Source organism: Apaloderma vittatum, unplaced genomic scaffold (assembly GCF_000703405.1).
Source record: "Apaloderma vittatum isolate BGI_N311 unplaced genomic scaffold, ASM70340v1 scaffold38722, whole genome shotgun sequence".
Lineage (NCBI taxonomy): Eukaryota > Metazoa > Chordata > Aves > Trogoniformes > Trogonidae > Apaloderma > Apaloderma vittatum.
In genome coordinates, this window is record NW_009704846.1 from 14,112 (window position 1) to 30,418 (window position 16,307).

Below are 16,307 nucleotides of genomic sequence, written 5' to 3' on the forward strand. Positions count from 1 at the left end.
TTGCACATGGCAAAGCTGGATTTTGAGACAGTCTACTTAATTATTACATCTTACTGAAAATATCTTCTCCGCAGAGTAAATGCCATCCCAGTTCCAAAACTCTACCACAGAAATCCATGGCGTATGCTCATATTGCCGCAGAGTAAAGCCTGGGGTAGCTGCATGTCCTATAAGGGCAGAGGAGGAAGAGGGGAAAGAACAAGCCATACAAGGGGCGATTATTGATCCATTTCTGTTATAGTGGAAACACAGGGAGTTTGGAGAGATTCCTTGAAGTACAGCGTACCCTGAAAACCAGGAGCTGTATGTGGTAGTCTTCACAATCCGTAAGATTAAGGTGGAAGCCACATCAGTGTGACAGAGGTAGGCTTATAGTGAAGCTTGAGATTGAAGAGTTCTTCTGTGCCAAACTTTTTGAGGTATTGAGAGCACTTTTCCCCTCAATTTGTCATTAGTGAATAAAACCTTGTTTTCCTAGAATATTGTGCACATTTTAAAGGAGGGAAAATACTTGTAAAGGCAGTAACTAAATTAAGAACTCTCCTGTATCAGGGTGCCCTATGTTGTGGGTAGAATATTCAGACTCCGTGGTATGAGGATGCTACAAAAAGCTCAGTAATACGATGCCACGTTATCCTTTTCCTTCTCAAAGCTGTAGCTGTACATTCAGTCTCCCAGATGCTAGAGGATCCATTCATCTCACTCTCCCAGGAAAGAAAGCTTCAGGAAGTCTGGCTGGAAAGGCAGCACGTAAGTAGTCCAGGCTCTTTAGGCTACATAATTAATCAGAATAGCTTAATAACTTAGGTTATTCCAAACACTGTGGCAACAAGTTCTTGCTTTTAAACAGCTGTTTTGAGGCTTAGTAGCTGAAGCAATCTGAGGCAATTCAGGATAGGGTCACTGACGTTTGAGGGTACTCGTATGTTGCCAGTTTTCCGTGAAATAGGGGTTAGCATTTCAGTAAGGTTTCCATGTGGTAGCTCATGTTGGTTCTAGCTCATGGATCTGTTGAATTATTAGAGTTTCAGGTTTCAAAGTACTTGTAAATTGCTGTAACATACAGCATGACATTCTGCCAGTCTGGACGTTCAGTTCGCACCATTTCATTGATGTCCTGTCACAGAAAACAGATTGGTCAAAATCAGGAAGGAGAACCTTGTGAGTGATGTGGTAGTGGTTTTACTAATTCCCGGGAACAGCAAATCTGTAAAGTTTCCACAATTTAAAGCACTGACAAAGAAAGCTCCATTTTCTTCCACATACATTTTGTAAGCAACACAAAGATAAGTAGCTATGAATAGTATATCTGTAGGCAGTTACTTTGTTGACTTAAGATCAAAATGTCTAACGCTGTGCGTGCCTAACCATCAGGGTAGCCAAGGCTTTAGTGTTCGCGCTCCCCCCACAGCCTGGGACGGCAGCGCAGGTCGCCCAGGCAGGAACCAGGAGTCACAGAATCGTGGCTCAGGTACAGGCTGAAGCTAAAGTTCAAAATTCTTATCAGGGTAAGAGTCGAGCGTCAATAAATAACTGAGTCCCATTTTACTTTATATGTACTTCTGAGTCAAAAGGCAAGGAATAGGGAAGTTTACTGACAATTTGGGTATATCCAAGACAGTGACCAGCTCATGTGTAATCACTAGGCACATGTTTCACAGCAACACTATTCCAGATTGTCAGTCAAGGAGCAGGACAAACAAAGCCTGATCTACTCTCTTTGGCACAAGTACAGAGGGTTGTAGTTTCTAATACATTTTGTTTTACTGCAAGGGTCTATTTTTTAAGCTTTGGGCCCAGCAACCTCCAGAACTAAAAACCAGAAAGTAATTTTAATTTTTTTTTCCATTTTCCATATGAAAGTAGCTGGATCCTTACATTACCTGCTACTATTTCCATAAAACAGTTTTCATACCCCTTTTCACCCTTGACTCACGTAATATGGAAAAGGAAAAAAATCCACAAACATACACATCATACACACTGCATATGCAGGCATGTAAATAGATACTAAGTCCTTAAGATGGATACAATTTGCTCTTAGAAGAGTTAATTCCATTCAATTTGCCTTTTTTGAAGTATCTGTAATTAAGTACTTTAGAAAAAGGGCAGAGAGTAAACATTTATACTAAAGCTGAATTATGTAGGAATTACTGCAGTTATTTTTCACAATCGAGTTTTTACATCAGCACTTGGTAAGAAACTTCCACGTTTCAAATCACTGACAAAGCCGAAGTCCAAAAGCCCAACAGTTGCACTGCCATTGTCAGCAAGGACAATGCTGGGGGGGCAAAAGCGCTGATAAGGATCAAGGCAAGTGTTATTTTTAAAAATGTCTGACTTTGTTGTATTATTAGTTGCTAACGATGGCAGCTTTGTTAGAATTCAGGTTACAAGTATCACTTAACTATCATTTCTGATACTGGCAATTTTAGCTGGATTCTTGTGATTATTCACCAGGGCTTGGGATACTCCCAATTCCACACCTTTAGAAATCTTTCTTTTCTACTAAATACCACACTATTGAAAACTGATTCTTTTAAGGTAAAATTTCTACAAGAATGCTTATAATAAAACGATAATTGAAAAAACCTTACAATTACTTACAATGATGACAAATTAAAAGTCTGAATTGAAGAGGTAAATCTTGACTCTCATATTACACTGAGCAAAAGAACAAACTCCACAGCTTGATTTGCACCTCCACAACTCCAAAAAAATCAAATAATTTGAAAGTAGGTCAGAGCCAGGAGAGAATTCATGTATTCTGGAACTATTTCTCAAACAAATTCATTGGTTTTATTATTATTTCTTATGATATTGAGAGATGAGTTGTAGTGAATCTTCCTTTTATAGCTTAAGAGTTTATCTGCTATCATGCTGTCAACTTTGCTGCAGCTGCTGGACTGTATCTCAGTTGCTATTTAACGCAAAAAACATGTAAGCTTAAATTGTTGATTACAGCGGGTTTATTAAAGAGTCACTGAGGTACAGAGTATCTTTGGTATTTTTCAGTCAAGCACAATACAGGGGCAATAACCTCTAGCTGTGAGCTCATCTGCTGCTAGTTTTAAGTCTAAAGCATCAAAATCTTTCAAAAGTACAAAATAGAGTAACTTAATATTTATAAATGGGTTAGAATTCATTCAGTATGCATTTCAAACTTACCAGAGTAGATTTGATGCCAACACTTTCAGCTGCCTGAAAAGCCAAAGTGAAATTTCTTCTCTGCATGAGATATAAACATAAGTTAGAAACCAAGGAAACGCTACTTCAAATATAATAAAGTGGTGTTAAGGATGTTCGGAGTGATGCTGCTACCTTTGCTTCAGATGGAATCAATAATTTGACTATAGTAATTTAAAAAGAGCCATAGGAATGAACATGTTATAATATAATAAAACAATTTTATGGAAAATTTTTATTAATTCCTCATTTAGAAGACAATATGGAAAATTGTTGTCAGTGTAGAATGACTGAGTTATACGATACTAAAAACCAGACTATCTAATCTTTAAAAAGCATAAATCAAACAACCTCTTCATGTGTTAATGAAATATATATTTTTAGGATATATTATCATTAATAATACATCACCAGTATTAATAATACATCACCAGTAGTTATTAACTGTAGCACACTCGAATATATACGGACTACTCTGCAGCCTTGACATCTTCTAGTTTACCTTTAACGTACATCACCTGAGCATCACAATCACCAGTATGAGACAGTAGGATGAAACATCCTTGTGATTTTGAAAGAGATGAACATAACATGTCAAGATACAAAGCTGGTGAATTCTAATTATTTAGGCTTAAACACTCCTTGCTTCCAAAACACAAACTGAAAACACTTCCCAACCACGTGGGTTAAATAAAATGTTTCAGACTTAAATTTATGAACTTCTGGTTTTGCTGTGGGTTGTCTTTTTTTTTCCTCTTATATCTGTTCCAAAGTTCTGTTTAATGCAATGACCTCATAATATTAGAAGGTTTAATGAGAACAGCAGCAAGGCAGTTTCAAGTGTTTCAAATAGGATTCCTACTAATATTGTCTTTTCAGAACTCAAATCTGTTCATTCCTCTTTACTAACTCATATTAATTACATAGTTTCAGAGTTCCAGAAATGGCACTTTCACATCTTACCTTGTCCTGGCTATTTAGTTCTTGATAGGGAATATGGGCTGGGAGGTAAGTATGGAGGACTGCACAGAAAGCCAAGCCGTCATTCCAGCTGCTGCTGAAGTTTGTTATGTCAATATTCTTGAAGGGGAAAAAAAATCCAACAATATTAAAATCATAATCTAACAAGAATTAGTTCTACTAGCCCAGCAATACTCATGGGGGGTTTTTGTTTGTTCGTCTGGTTGTTTAATACCTTTGAAGCACTCAGCAGAAAAAGTGATATAAAGATGTTCTAACAGGTTGAATACTGATGGTGGCCAGGAACCATGATCTTTGGGATTGAAACTGAAAACTGCAGTCTTGCAATTTTTTGTCTTTTAGTTTCACTGGGAAACTCAGTAGCACTGGTAAACACATCTCTTGAGATTGTCAAGATGCGTCAGTGACCTTTGAAATTACTGTACACTTGGCTGTGGGCAATCAAACAATGGTAAAGAGGGTAAGTGGATAGCAGTCCCTTTAAATTAAGAAATGAAGAGTAACAACAACTCACAGTTTATCTTTTAGACTTTTATGGAGAAATACAAATATGCTTTAACACTCACTTCATTAACTGGGCTTAAGCAGAAGCTAACCAGCTCCCCTATTTAGTTTTTGAAATTTTAAAGTAGCAGCAACTCTATTCTCCAGCCACAGAACTGCAGGAACACAAAACACACAGGTCAGCCTTTCACCTGACAGCAATTGAACAGCCATCACCTCTCTCTGACGACACACTCAAACTCATCATTCCAAAGGCAGACAGCTCCGTATGACACACTCAAACTCATCATTCCAAAGGCAGACAGCTTCGTATGGGTCAGTGTCACCATGTCACACCGGCTGGGAGTGAAGGCAGTTGTGCTTCTTGTCAAACCAGTGATTTGGTTTACAAATGGAAAACAACTGCAATCCTCTCCAACAGAGGAAAAAAAACCAAACCAAAACTAAAGGCTGTTTCTAGAAGAATGCGAGGGAAATCTCCATTTCCTGCCCAGCGTTAGCACTTTTTTTATACAAAGTCTCCCAAACGCAGGTTCAAGCTCTGGCGACGTAAGCGTACGTGCTGGGGCTCACAATGCCCAAGGCAGCGGCCGAGCCGAGCCTGCCACCCCGCTGCCTGCTCGCAAGCGGAAATGTCATTGTTGGAGACCCCCAGTCTGTGGGAACATGTTCTTCACACAGCTTCCTCAAGCCACAGGGGTGGGAAAAATTTAAAAGCAAAAGGAAAAAAAAGAATTAATAAAAAAAAAAAATGAAGCTCTCCCTCCTTTCTCCTCGAGAGAGACAGGAAATTGGATTTAAATTAATGCTCAGTTAAAACTTTTTCAATGTTACTTACATTAGGCAAACAAATGCAACACACAGTACAAAGCTTTAAGGAAATAAGGCAAAAAATATCAGATCGTTAAAGCCAATAAATTCCTACTTGTGTCTGTTTACAAAGTTACTTTTCAAAAAGTTCTTTCCCCCTACCCTGTAAGCCGTAATGCTTTGGATCACATCTGTACCAGTAAGATGGATAAAGGTAGGGAGAGTGGCTCTTCTTGTCACAGTCATCTGTGGTCAGCTAGCTATAAAATTCAAATGTGATCGAACGGGTTTCCTTTGATACACCATCTACTGAGGGAGAAACACTTGGTCCTGGTTTTCACGTCTCAGCTGAACTATTCTCCCTCCTTCCCTAGGATTGCCAAGTGAGATGGGAAGGCAAGGAGAAAGATGTACATTGGTGTTGTCACACCTAAGTTAAACACAGATCTACTCAGACATACATATATGCATCAAGTCAAGCTATTAAAAACAATTTAAAAATCATACTAGTTAAAGCTTCTGAAGAGCATCAGCAAATTTTTAAGTCTCAGTACTACAAGGACAGATACAAAATTCCTTATTAAAGTAATGAGCAATGTTGAAGCATTCCTGAATCTGATTAAGAATTTCTAAGACATCAGTTTTCAATCTAGTGACTTATTTGTTAAAGCTGTATCCAGCATTACCTGTTGAATTGGTATTATCACAGAATATACTCTATTTACCATATACCAGGAGTCTATTAAAGCAAATCACCAGCCACTGTACAAATAAAGTTTGATAGTACCTTGTCTCACAGAGCTTACAACTTTTTTTTTTTAATCTCTCAGGTTGCCCCGTGCATTTCAGAGGAAGCACAAGAATATTTATCTGAAAATTTAAGAGTTTGAGCCCAAACACCAGCATCACTGAAGCACAGATGAGATCTCATTATTGAAAGAGGGACAGAAGGATACAGACCCTTCAAAGGGAGAGCAGAGAAACAAGAAACAACCAATGCAATACTGATAAAGAAACGAGCTGGAACAGGGATCTTTGCAGCAGCCAGGACGGTCAAGAATGCATTCATCGAAGTTAGAAAACAGGAGTGTATGAGTATGTGATGTGTATGAGATCATCAGAATCTACTCCTGAGGCTTGATGCTGTGGATGAAGATGACTTGTACTCAGAATATAAAAAGAAAGAATTTGCAAGGTATCAAAACAGTCTGACTGCTCTAGAAAATAGACCTTTAGAACATCTGGGGCTAAAGACAGAAATCTTCACATGATTTAAAAATCAGGAGGAGTGATTACCTCCAAAATCTAGAGACATTTTCCATAGTTATTCCTTCACCCCAACATGAGCAAGTAAGTCAGGATAAAGTTGCACTGAGAATGGTAATTGAAACTAATACAAGACAAAGTAATCTTCCCTTAAAAATTACAGTTGTATAAACTAAAAATGTCAGTTTAGACATTAGTAGCACCCATGGAATGTTAAATTTTGAATATGAACACTGGAAAAAAAGGCCACTTAAAAAAGTTCACCTACAAGTTTTGTTGGTTCTCAAGAACTTGGGAATACCTTACTCTTCTAAATCTTCTTGTAGGGTCCAGCTTTTATTAAGACAACAAGCAGAAAACAAACCCATCATCCAAGAATTTTAATGTATCCAGAGAAGCTGAATTAAATACAACGGAAGGAAACAATTAAAAGGAACTGGTTTCTGTTTCCAATTGCTCTGAGCATTATGAATTATTATTACCTCTCAGACTAAAAAAGTATAAAATTGGTGAGACACTAAAAAACAAATCTAGAAACTGGACAGATTGTCATTTAAACTGAAAATTGAATTTTTTATGTAGGGCTTTGAGCACATAAATGGCACATTTAAATACAGCACATTTTTATTTCCCAAATGCTTTTAACTACTTGTGGTTTTTTGAAAAAGCTTGGTCAGTATAATGAAATCAATCTTGCATTAAGCTCTTATTTCTCAAAGAACGGACGGTCAACAGAGCATCAGCCTAAAATCTCTGACATAATTTCTTCTTTGTTACTGCTTTTATTAAGTAATTGGCTCTATTAAGAGAATTCTGCTGGAATCTAATCCGGAATTTTTCTTCAAGCCATTTCAGACCACAAAGTATTAAAGCAATTGAAGGACATACTTTTAGATAAATTGTCAAATGAGGAATAAGCCTTTCCAGAGATAGGTGAACTAGAAGGAGATTTATCAGTTCTTGTCTATTAATATTTAATACTTAGGATGGCAGTGAAATTGCCTCTAGTATTTGGGAGAGATTTTTCAGAAAAAGGTAATTCTAACAAAAGGAGTTAAGCAATAGGCTCTTGTCATAAAAAGATTTGTGGAAGACACTTTCCAACCAGGAACAATAAACAGAGTTAAAAATTTATAAGGCTTCTTCAGAGACAGAGCATATGAATGTAACATTTTACATAATCAAACAGACCAAATTCCACAGCCATTCTACAGCCACGGCACAGACGGGAAAAAAGACAGCAGGGGAACACTGGTGGATCCACAGCCAAAACCCATTTCAAGCATGCCTCAAGCTCCTCGTAAACTGCAAAGTGCAAGGCGGGAGCAGTCACCACAAAACGAGTACTCCCTTGTGCCCACATAGAAAGAAGTAAGTTTCTTCCTTAAACAAGGTTGAAATGTAATAGGAACAAAATGGTCCATCAACTTCAGCTGAAATACAGTCGTGGTTAAACAGTAAGTGACCTGGATTAGAACGTGAATCAGAAGCACCCGCTTCCAGTAAAGAAGGCAAAGAGTGTCCTGAGCTGCAGCACTAAGCGGCCAGCCAGTCCATCGGGGACTGGGGCTCTGCATGCTGCTGGGCCCTTGAGTCTACATCCGGAACACTGGACAGAGCTTTGGTCCCCCAGTTCAAAAGAGTCACTGAAGAATAACGACGGGTTCAAAGCAATTAGATGGTTAGAGAACATGACAGGTAAAGAAAAGTTGAAGGTTTACTGAGCCTAAAGAAGATTCAGGAGAGATGTAATCTGTCGTCCAGTGCCTAAAAGGCAGTTAGAAGCTGGAGGTATTCTCTTCACAAGGACACATGGTGACAAGACAAAACACAACAGGCACAGTTTCCTTCTGTCTGGATATAAGAAAAAAGACTTCACCAGGAAACATTTAAGCATTGGAATAAGTTGCCCAGAGAAGTGGAGGAATCTCTCTCACTAGAAACATCCCAGACTGCTTAACAGGGCTCTCCATAAACTCAATCTCAAGTCTTTCCTAACCTATGACTTTTCTAGGATTCACAATTTTTCAACCAGTGTAGTGATAATTTGAAATTTGTTTCCTGTTGCTTTTTGCAATAATACTAAATTAACTGAGGGTCTTCTACAGTTAGTGAAAAGTAATTTTTTTTTAAAAAAAGCAAGAAACAGATATTAACTGTTATAACCCAGTGATTCAACTCTCTCTTCTTTCCCCTCCCAGAACACTCCACATCTAAAAATAAAACCAAAACACACACATAAAAAATCCCCAGATATAGATTACAACTTACAGTTAGAAACTAAGAACAAAGTTATTTTAACTATCTCTTCAGCAGATACATCCACAGCTGTCTTCCAGCTCCCTGAGCTATGTAAATCACAGTTTGAGCAGGGGCATACTACGCAGACGCTATTTCTTCATCCTTTGCTCTGCGCAAGGAGAAGTAGTTCCCACTTACTAACTTAGTTTGGCTCACAAATGAGTTAGGACACGAAGAAAATAAAAACATCTGTCATGTCTCCGTTATATTAGTTAATTAAATAAGTGGGCTGAGAAAGCAAGAGCATTAATATGATTCTGTACTATAACATATTACACCATTAAAACAAGATTTGAGGTTTAAGTTTACAGGCCTTGGCAGGCTTCTTCTCATGGTAGAAAATTACTACTAAAAAGCTTCTAAAAGCTTTTAAAGACCCATACACATACAAAAGAAAAGAGTATCCATTAAACAAACCTTAGAAAGGTAGACTACAAAATAATTGCTATCTACACTCCACTGAATCAGGATTCACCGATTCTCAACTCATGGATTAAAGCTGAGACCATCAGTATTTCTGGCAGGAGGTGAGAACGTAAGCAGGTTTCTGGAATAGTCATAACAGCAGTCCCAACTACTGCCTCTGCAAACCCAACTTCTGAAAAGGAAGTAAATGGCAAATATAAGAGTCAATATTAAAGAGGATTGATGGTTTAGCAGTTTCCTTCCATACCAAGGATATGTTATTTTTCAGTTTCGGCACAAAAAAGAACTATAAAAGTCATTCTCAAAAAAACCCAGCAATTGCTTCAGACGTTAACATTTGAGGCACTTAAGAGATACAGACAGCTTCCTAATTTATCCTAAATTTTGTCATAATTAAGTCTAATAAGTTGACATTTCTCTTGTAACAGAATCCAATCCAAACAGAAAAAGGAAGCATGCCCTTCCTTAACTCAACAATCTTTGGCTAAAGCATCACAGCTTAAACCAAGGAGTGAAGTGTTCTGGCAGCCCAACTATGTTGATGAATCAACCAGACAGCATCAGGGCAAGCATGCACACCCTGGAGGCAGTATTTGAACACAGGCTTACATAAGCTCACAGTCTTGTCCTCTTCTTGTGCATTTTTTAAAAAAATCATAAAATCAATATAATACTTCATAGAATCATAGAATGGCCTAGGCTGGAAGCGACCTTAGAGATCATTTTAAACTTGGAGCAGAGTGTGATCTAGCTTACTGTTGATAAAGATATGTAGGTAAGAACAGCTTTTTAAAAAAGCAACCGTCTTTTACCTTGAGCTTTGTTATTCTACACTTGACTACAAACGAAAGGACGGCTCGATTTGGAGGAGCACGCAGCACAGCATTCGGTACACGTACATTCACACTTGATCACACTGCTCAGCCACTAAACAATTTTATTGCTTATTGCTGTCATGTAGATAGTAAGTTTTACTTTCCTTTATAAGATACGTAGCTCTGATCTGTACAAGAGATAAAAATTAACTGATCTTTCCAGAAAAAAGCAGCACTGCATGAATTAGAGGACAGGTACTACAAGGCTGTAGCCAGGAGGTCTTTCAGTGTATCTGCCTAAGAAGCACAGAAAGCTTAAAAAAAAAAAATTAGTCTATTCTTGCTCCTATCTTGTGACAATTACTTTTTTGGTGTTAGACTTCTGGAAGTGAATTATCTCTCAGAATGCTGACAAAAAATGGAAAATAAATTGAAATATTCCTGTAGATAAGAATGGGTAAGGATGTATGTATCCTGTTTATTGGTCCCCTTCTTAACATGGAACATGCACATTTACATCCTTTTCTTGACTTTTATTTCTTTTGTACTCAGAATGAAAGTAGCTGTGTTCCAGCCAGTGTACATAACAGCTGGATGGGATTACTTTGTGCTTTGAAGATATCTGGAATTTCTGACAGTTTTATGACACTGCACATATTTCAGATGAGTCAGGATGATTCTCTTCTTTCTGGAAAATGCAGCACTTGGCTGCATACTCTGAGTCAGTATGTCAGATTCTGAACAAAGCTAATACATGATCAAAGTTCAACTATTTTGTGCCTGTTCATCTGAAAACTAAAAGGTGATTCATTCCTCCTTAATCTAAATGCTTAAAACTCCCCACCATTATCCAAAGAGACCTACTCTCCTCTTTTGGGGCTTAGGGATCTGTTCAGCCCTGAATATAATTAAAGTCAGTAACGTAGGGAGGACAATTCTGTCTAGACCAAACAGGCTCTAGATGAAAGTTAATAGAGAACCAGCCTGCTGTTAGCTCTGCAATGACCTTCTGCAGATCACCATTCTCCAAACCTAAGCTTCAAGAAAAAATTCTGCCTTCAGACAGCGTGCGTATTAAAAGCAACAACACAGTAAGAGATCAAGGCATACTGTATTTTACATCAGTAAAAGTTTTTCTTATTTTCATTAGCTATTTTAACCTTTTTTTCTTTTTATTGAGGTACTCTTTAAAAATATCAGATTTGGAACATAGTTAAATGTTGTTTAGCAACTACATTTCAAGAAATCTGTTCATTTATTCCTTTTCAAATTCTATTGAATAATCAAAAAAACTCCACAATGAAGTAATGTATTACAGTTTTTTAACAACGTTAGATATTAGCTTGTTTATCATAATGTATTCACACAAGAGAAAGTCTCAAGATACCTTTAAAAATTCTGCTATGCAGTTTAATTAGAAACAAATTGATATAATATGAATGGGCCAAAATTAAGAATATAATTATTCTGAAACACAAGCATTCTAAGACTTCCTTTTTCTTTTCCTTTTTTCTAAATCATGGTTAAAGTCTTCCAGGTCATTTCAGAACTTTTTACAGACTCCATTTGCAAGTACTTTTCCTTTACCTGTTATATTTGTAATTAACTAACTAATAGCTAACATGGATTTAAATCTGTAACAGGAGCAAAATTGGTGACTAGGTAGAAAGCAGACCTACTCCTAGGCCTGCAGAAGAGCAGGCTGCGATATTTAGGACTTGGTTGTTCCACGCGGCTCAGGCAGCAGCTCAGAGGCCAGCGCCAGCTGCTCAGTGCCTCAGCATGCAGGCAGCAATAAAAAAGCTGCGCTGGCTCCTGCCCAGAAGGTAAGCCACAGTAAAGCAAACAGTGGCAGAGATGAAGACTAAAAGTTATAATGATGGGAAATGCTGGGGATAAAAGGGAACTGGGACAGAGTATAAGACACTAGGAGGAGCTGGAGGTAAGAAAAGGCTTCCTGTCAATATTTGTGTGACAGAGAAGGACGAAGAGAGCTAGAACACCTTATCTAGGATTGGCTGAGAAAGGGAGATGTTCATTATTCTGATGCTTGCTTACTGATTGTCAGTTTTGAATATATGTAGTTTTAAAATAAAACTAAGAGTTTCAATTTTAAAAAGAGCAAACAAGATAGATTCTTATCTGGTATTGATAATGTTGCTGAGATGCCAGAAAGCTGGATAAGCACTATTCACACCAAACACAATGTTAGACATGGTTTAAAACATTAGAACACCACTAACATAGTGCTCAAAAAGAAGAACTGCATTTCAGAGAATGCTGAAACTAAACAAATCCTGTACAACGAAAACATGAAAAACGAGTGTGCCTAAAGCAGAAGACATTCTTCTCCATAAACTAACTTAACATAACCTCCTGACATCATCTTTTTCTTTCAAGATAAGAAATACATTGATTATATGCTATGTGCTACAGCTTCTCAGTAGCAACACAAGCAGAGAACCATTATTACAGTTGTTGAAGCAAGCAGAATAAGTCTCAGAACCTATTCTACAAGCCTTTATAAAACTCAAGTAATTATAAGCCGCAACCTATATAAGCAAAAGCATGCTCTTGCATGTGCACACAACTAGAGAATTAAAAGTTTGGAATACTTTCTGTTACTTTGCCTAGCCAAATAAGGAAGCTGTCAAGTTCATCTTGTATTTCAAGACAATACATGAAAATATTTTCGTATTCAGTTTTAGAGGATTTATAAGGAAATATAACATCCTGCCTTTTTTAAAATGTGGGGAAGGAGAAAGGCTCTTTCCACAAAGAAGCTTATCCTCAGAAATAGCACAGTTTAGTACTAGACGTGCCACAGGAAGAGGGGGGAGGGCTTATATCACAAGCCTGTCCATTGTACTGAAAGACGACTTTTCCTATGGATGGGCGATCATCCTGTTATGCAGCTCGCAACTTCCTCCTGCATTGTGAGGCTCAAGTCATGGAAAGAAGTACAGTTCTCAAACTGAGGATTGTGTTGCAAACTCCAAACACCTTCAATGCAAGTTAACCAAACAAATACATCACGGTCAGACTATCAACATCCTGGTTTAGTTTGTTGAAGCCACTATTCTTCTGAAAAAATAATGTAATCAGGAGAACTCTGGATAGTTATCTTGTTAGTTCTTTTGGCTTCTGATAACATTTGGACTAACTGGAAAACAAAAAAAAAAAAAGAAAAGAAAAAATGTCTGGAACAGCAGTAGAAAGCCAAACTTAAAATGGAAGACGATACAACCTTCACAAAACAAGTCATCCCTAGAGAGTGAATGGAAGCACACTGAAAGATCAAAAAAACCATACACTAATCACCTATCAAAAAAAAAAATCTCTGAAATCCGAGAAATGGTACTCTAACTGCATTTGGGAAATATTAATATGAACCTTACGTTGCTAAAGTTTCAGCTACGGTTTCAGAAGTGCAATCTGTAAAAGGCTGTTTTAAAGTGCCTCGATAGGAGGTCAGCTGCCCCCTTAAAAAAAAGCTATTATCAACAAGGAGCAAAGTGACTGAAGAGCTATTAATGTTAGTTGGGTTAGGACTCGTAGCATGTGTTCCAAGAAGAGAGTACAGTACATACCAGTGCCACTGCAATCTATGCAGTCAAGTGTGGAGCAGCCCAGTTTATGCCATTGGCAGACTCTAACGTGTTGCAGCTCCAGGTCTGCTGCACTCAACAGCTCTACAGTTACCTGATAGCCTTCTGTTTTTTTCTGGCACCACTTCAGCAAGGCGTTTCTCTTGGATCCTCCATATTCTCTCGCTAGGGCAGACAAGGGATCCTTCCTCTCTTCCCTAGGATCAAGGCAGAATCACAACTTAAGAGTTTGTAATGTATCTTTTGCAAGAGAAATATTTACCGTGAGTTTTTAAAAAGGACACATTACTGTCACAGTGAAAGCAGAAGGATATATATAGCACTACTGACAGAAAAACAGAACAGACAGAAACACCTGCAGAGATTTAAGAGTTATTCTGGAGTAATTCTTTCAATAGCAAATCATCCTTTTTTCTTTAAATTTTTTTCTCTAGGTCTTTCAACCTCAATGATATTTTTTCTAAGGGTTCCAAAAATTAAACTCACAACATCATAAGTTCCAGCTTAAACCATTAAGCTAACTCAAGTGACTCTATTTTGTATTTAGAAAGAGAATAAACTGATGTTATCTCTTGCATCTCATGGTCGATTACAAATGTCACCTTGAAACAACAAGTTTGCATATTAGCAGCACGGCATTATTAACAGAACATTTCCCCAAGATCTGTAGCTCTCAAAAAAGAGGGAGGAGATCTAAGTAGGCTGATCTGCCATTTGATATTCTGGCACAATAAAAGCTAGCAATTAATTTCACTTTCAGTCTATCAAACTATCTTGAGTAATTTTTTCTTTAAGGAAAGGTTAAGAAAGCAAAGAATGATCATAACTGATTTGGCCACTTATTCATGATTCTTACATTACAAGTATCTCTTTACCAGGCTTCAGAAATGAATCCTTAGATGAAAAATAAATATGTATTTTAGAGGTAAATATTTTTCAGTAGTCTAGTTACACGAGTCAGTATTCTACAGATAATTTAGTGAACAGTCTGTGACAAAAAGACTAGGTATTACTCCATTATGGAGCTTAGTTACTGGACATAAAGTGTGCAAGCAGTTGTTCTCATTTTTAATAATTTCCATTTGTAAAATTAAAATAAGATAGCTATCAGGGAAGCCATAACGCAAAGATTTCCTCATCTGCTGCTTTTTAAAGAGTTCTATGCAGATGTAAGCAACAGTCTCACAACATCCACAAATACAATACCCTAAGGTACTCCTTTTGGATATTCCAAAAAAGACATACAGACTGTATAGATAACTTTCAAATCTTCAACTCTTTGTTCTTTACAACTCATTTGGTGACTGAGAAGAGGGGTGGAATGGGCAAATACATAGTATTTTCAGTGGATTCCATGAATTCCCTGCTGGAGATTTACAGGCAGTAATTCTCCAGGTCCTGCTAGGGGAAAAGAAAGCATCCAGGGAATGTGGACTTCTCCATGCGTGTGTGCTGCCCACAGAACACCAGAGACTGTCCCACATAACAGAATCTGGCACTCAACACATAAAAGAAGAGAACACGTGCCAAGATACAAGGAAATGTTCTGAAGCACTAATCTTAAACACATGCATTGCAATTTGCTTGGCCAGTCCTCACTGAAATACAGATGGCAAGATCTCCAAGTTGCTTAGAAAGAGATAACATTTGAAACATCCATGAAAATATATGCACAGCCGAATAACAAACAGGAAGAAAGGTAAGTGCCTTTAATAGCAGTATGAGCCTTCAAACCTGACTGCTAATCTCAGAGAGATTTAACGTGAAAAGGAAGTTGCTAATTGTGCATTTTAAATATGAAATAATTATCTGAATAGTATCTCAACTTCATAGGCAACACACAGTCTGAACTATGGTTCAACATATTCTGTACTTCAGTTTGTAAATCAGTGCATATTTCAACAACCCAAACTGGTGTGTTTTTTACATCGGTGACTGAAATAAATAACAATGGGATTGCATATTCAGTCTACAACAAAGATTATGCAACACTACAACAACTTCAGAACAGTGATTTGGGACAACATATAAGAACTCAAATTAAAAGGTCCCTCTCTTTACGCTAAACAAACTGTTTAGCCATGAGGGAGCTGTACAGCCTGTTCTCAAATTCCAGTAAAAGCACATGGTTTCTCTCAGGTTCTCACAGTTATGAAAACACTGCTTAAGAAAATCAATTAGCTTAAGTTGTATGAACACAATAAGAAATGGTTTGACACACGAAACTTACAAGTTCACATATTAGTTCAGCTGTATTCCAAATCAAAGAGTCAATAAAGCCTCCACTACAACAGGGAACTATTTGTTTCAACATACCATAGCAATAACTTTATTTTACAATACCTCTCAAAAAGCAGGGTGGGGAGTAAGAGAAACCTGATCACATTAACAAATTGAAGTCCAGCAGCGA

The 16,307-nt window shown here is 37.5% G+C and overlaps 1 protein-coding gene across 1 annotated transcript in view; it reads right to left on the reverse strand.

The window, feature by feature from the left end:
- Window positions 1-216: 216 nt before the first annotated feature.
- Window positions 217-16,307, reverse strand: part of LOC104270735 (cytospin-A-like) — a gene marked incomplete at its 5' end in the record, with an annotated part of 29,541 nt that continues 13,450 nt past the window's right edge. The window contains 4 exons of the mRNA XM_009865174.1: window positions 217-1,117; window positions 3,169-3,228; window positions 4,150-4,266; window positions 13,992-14,094. Coding sequence (XP_009863476.1) covers window positions 1,028-1,117; window positions 3,169-3,228; window positions 4,150-4,266; window positions 13,992-14,094 — 370 coding nt within the window. The remainder of the gene's footprint in view (window positions 1,118-3,168; window positions 3,229-4,149; window positions 4,267-13,991; window positions 14,095-16,307) is intronic.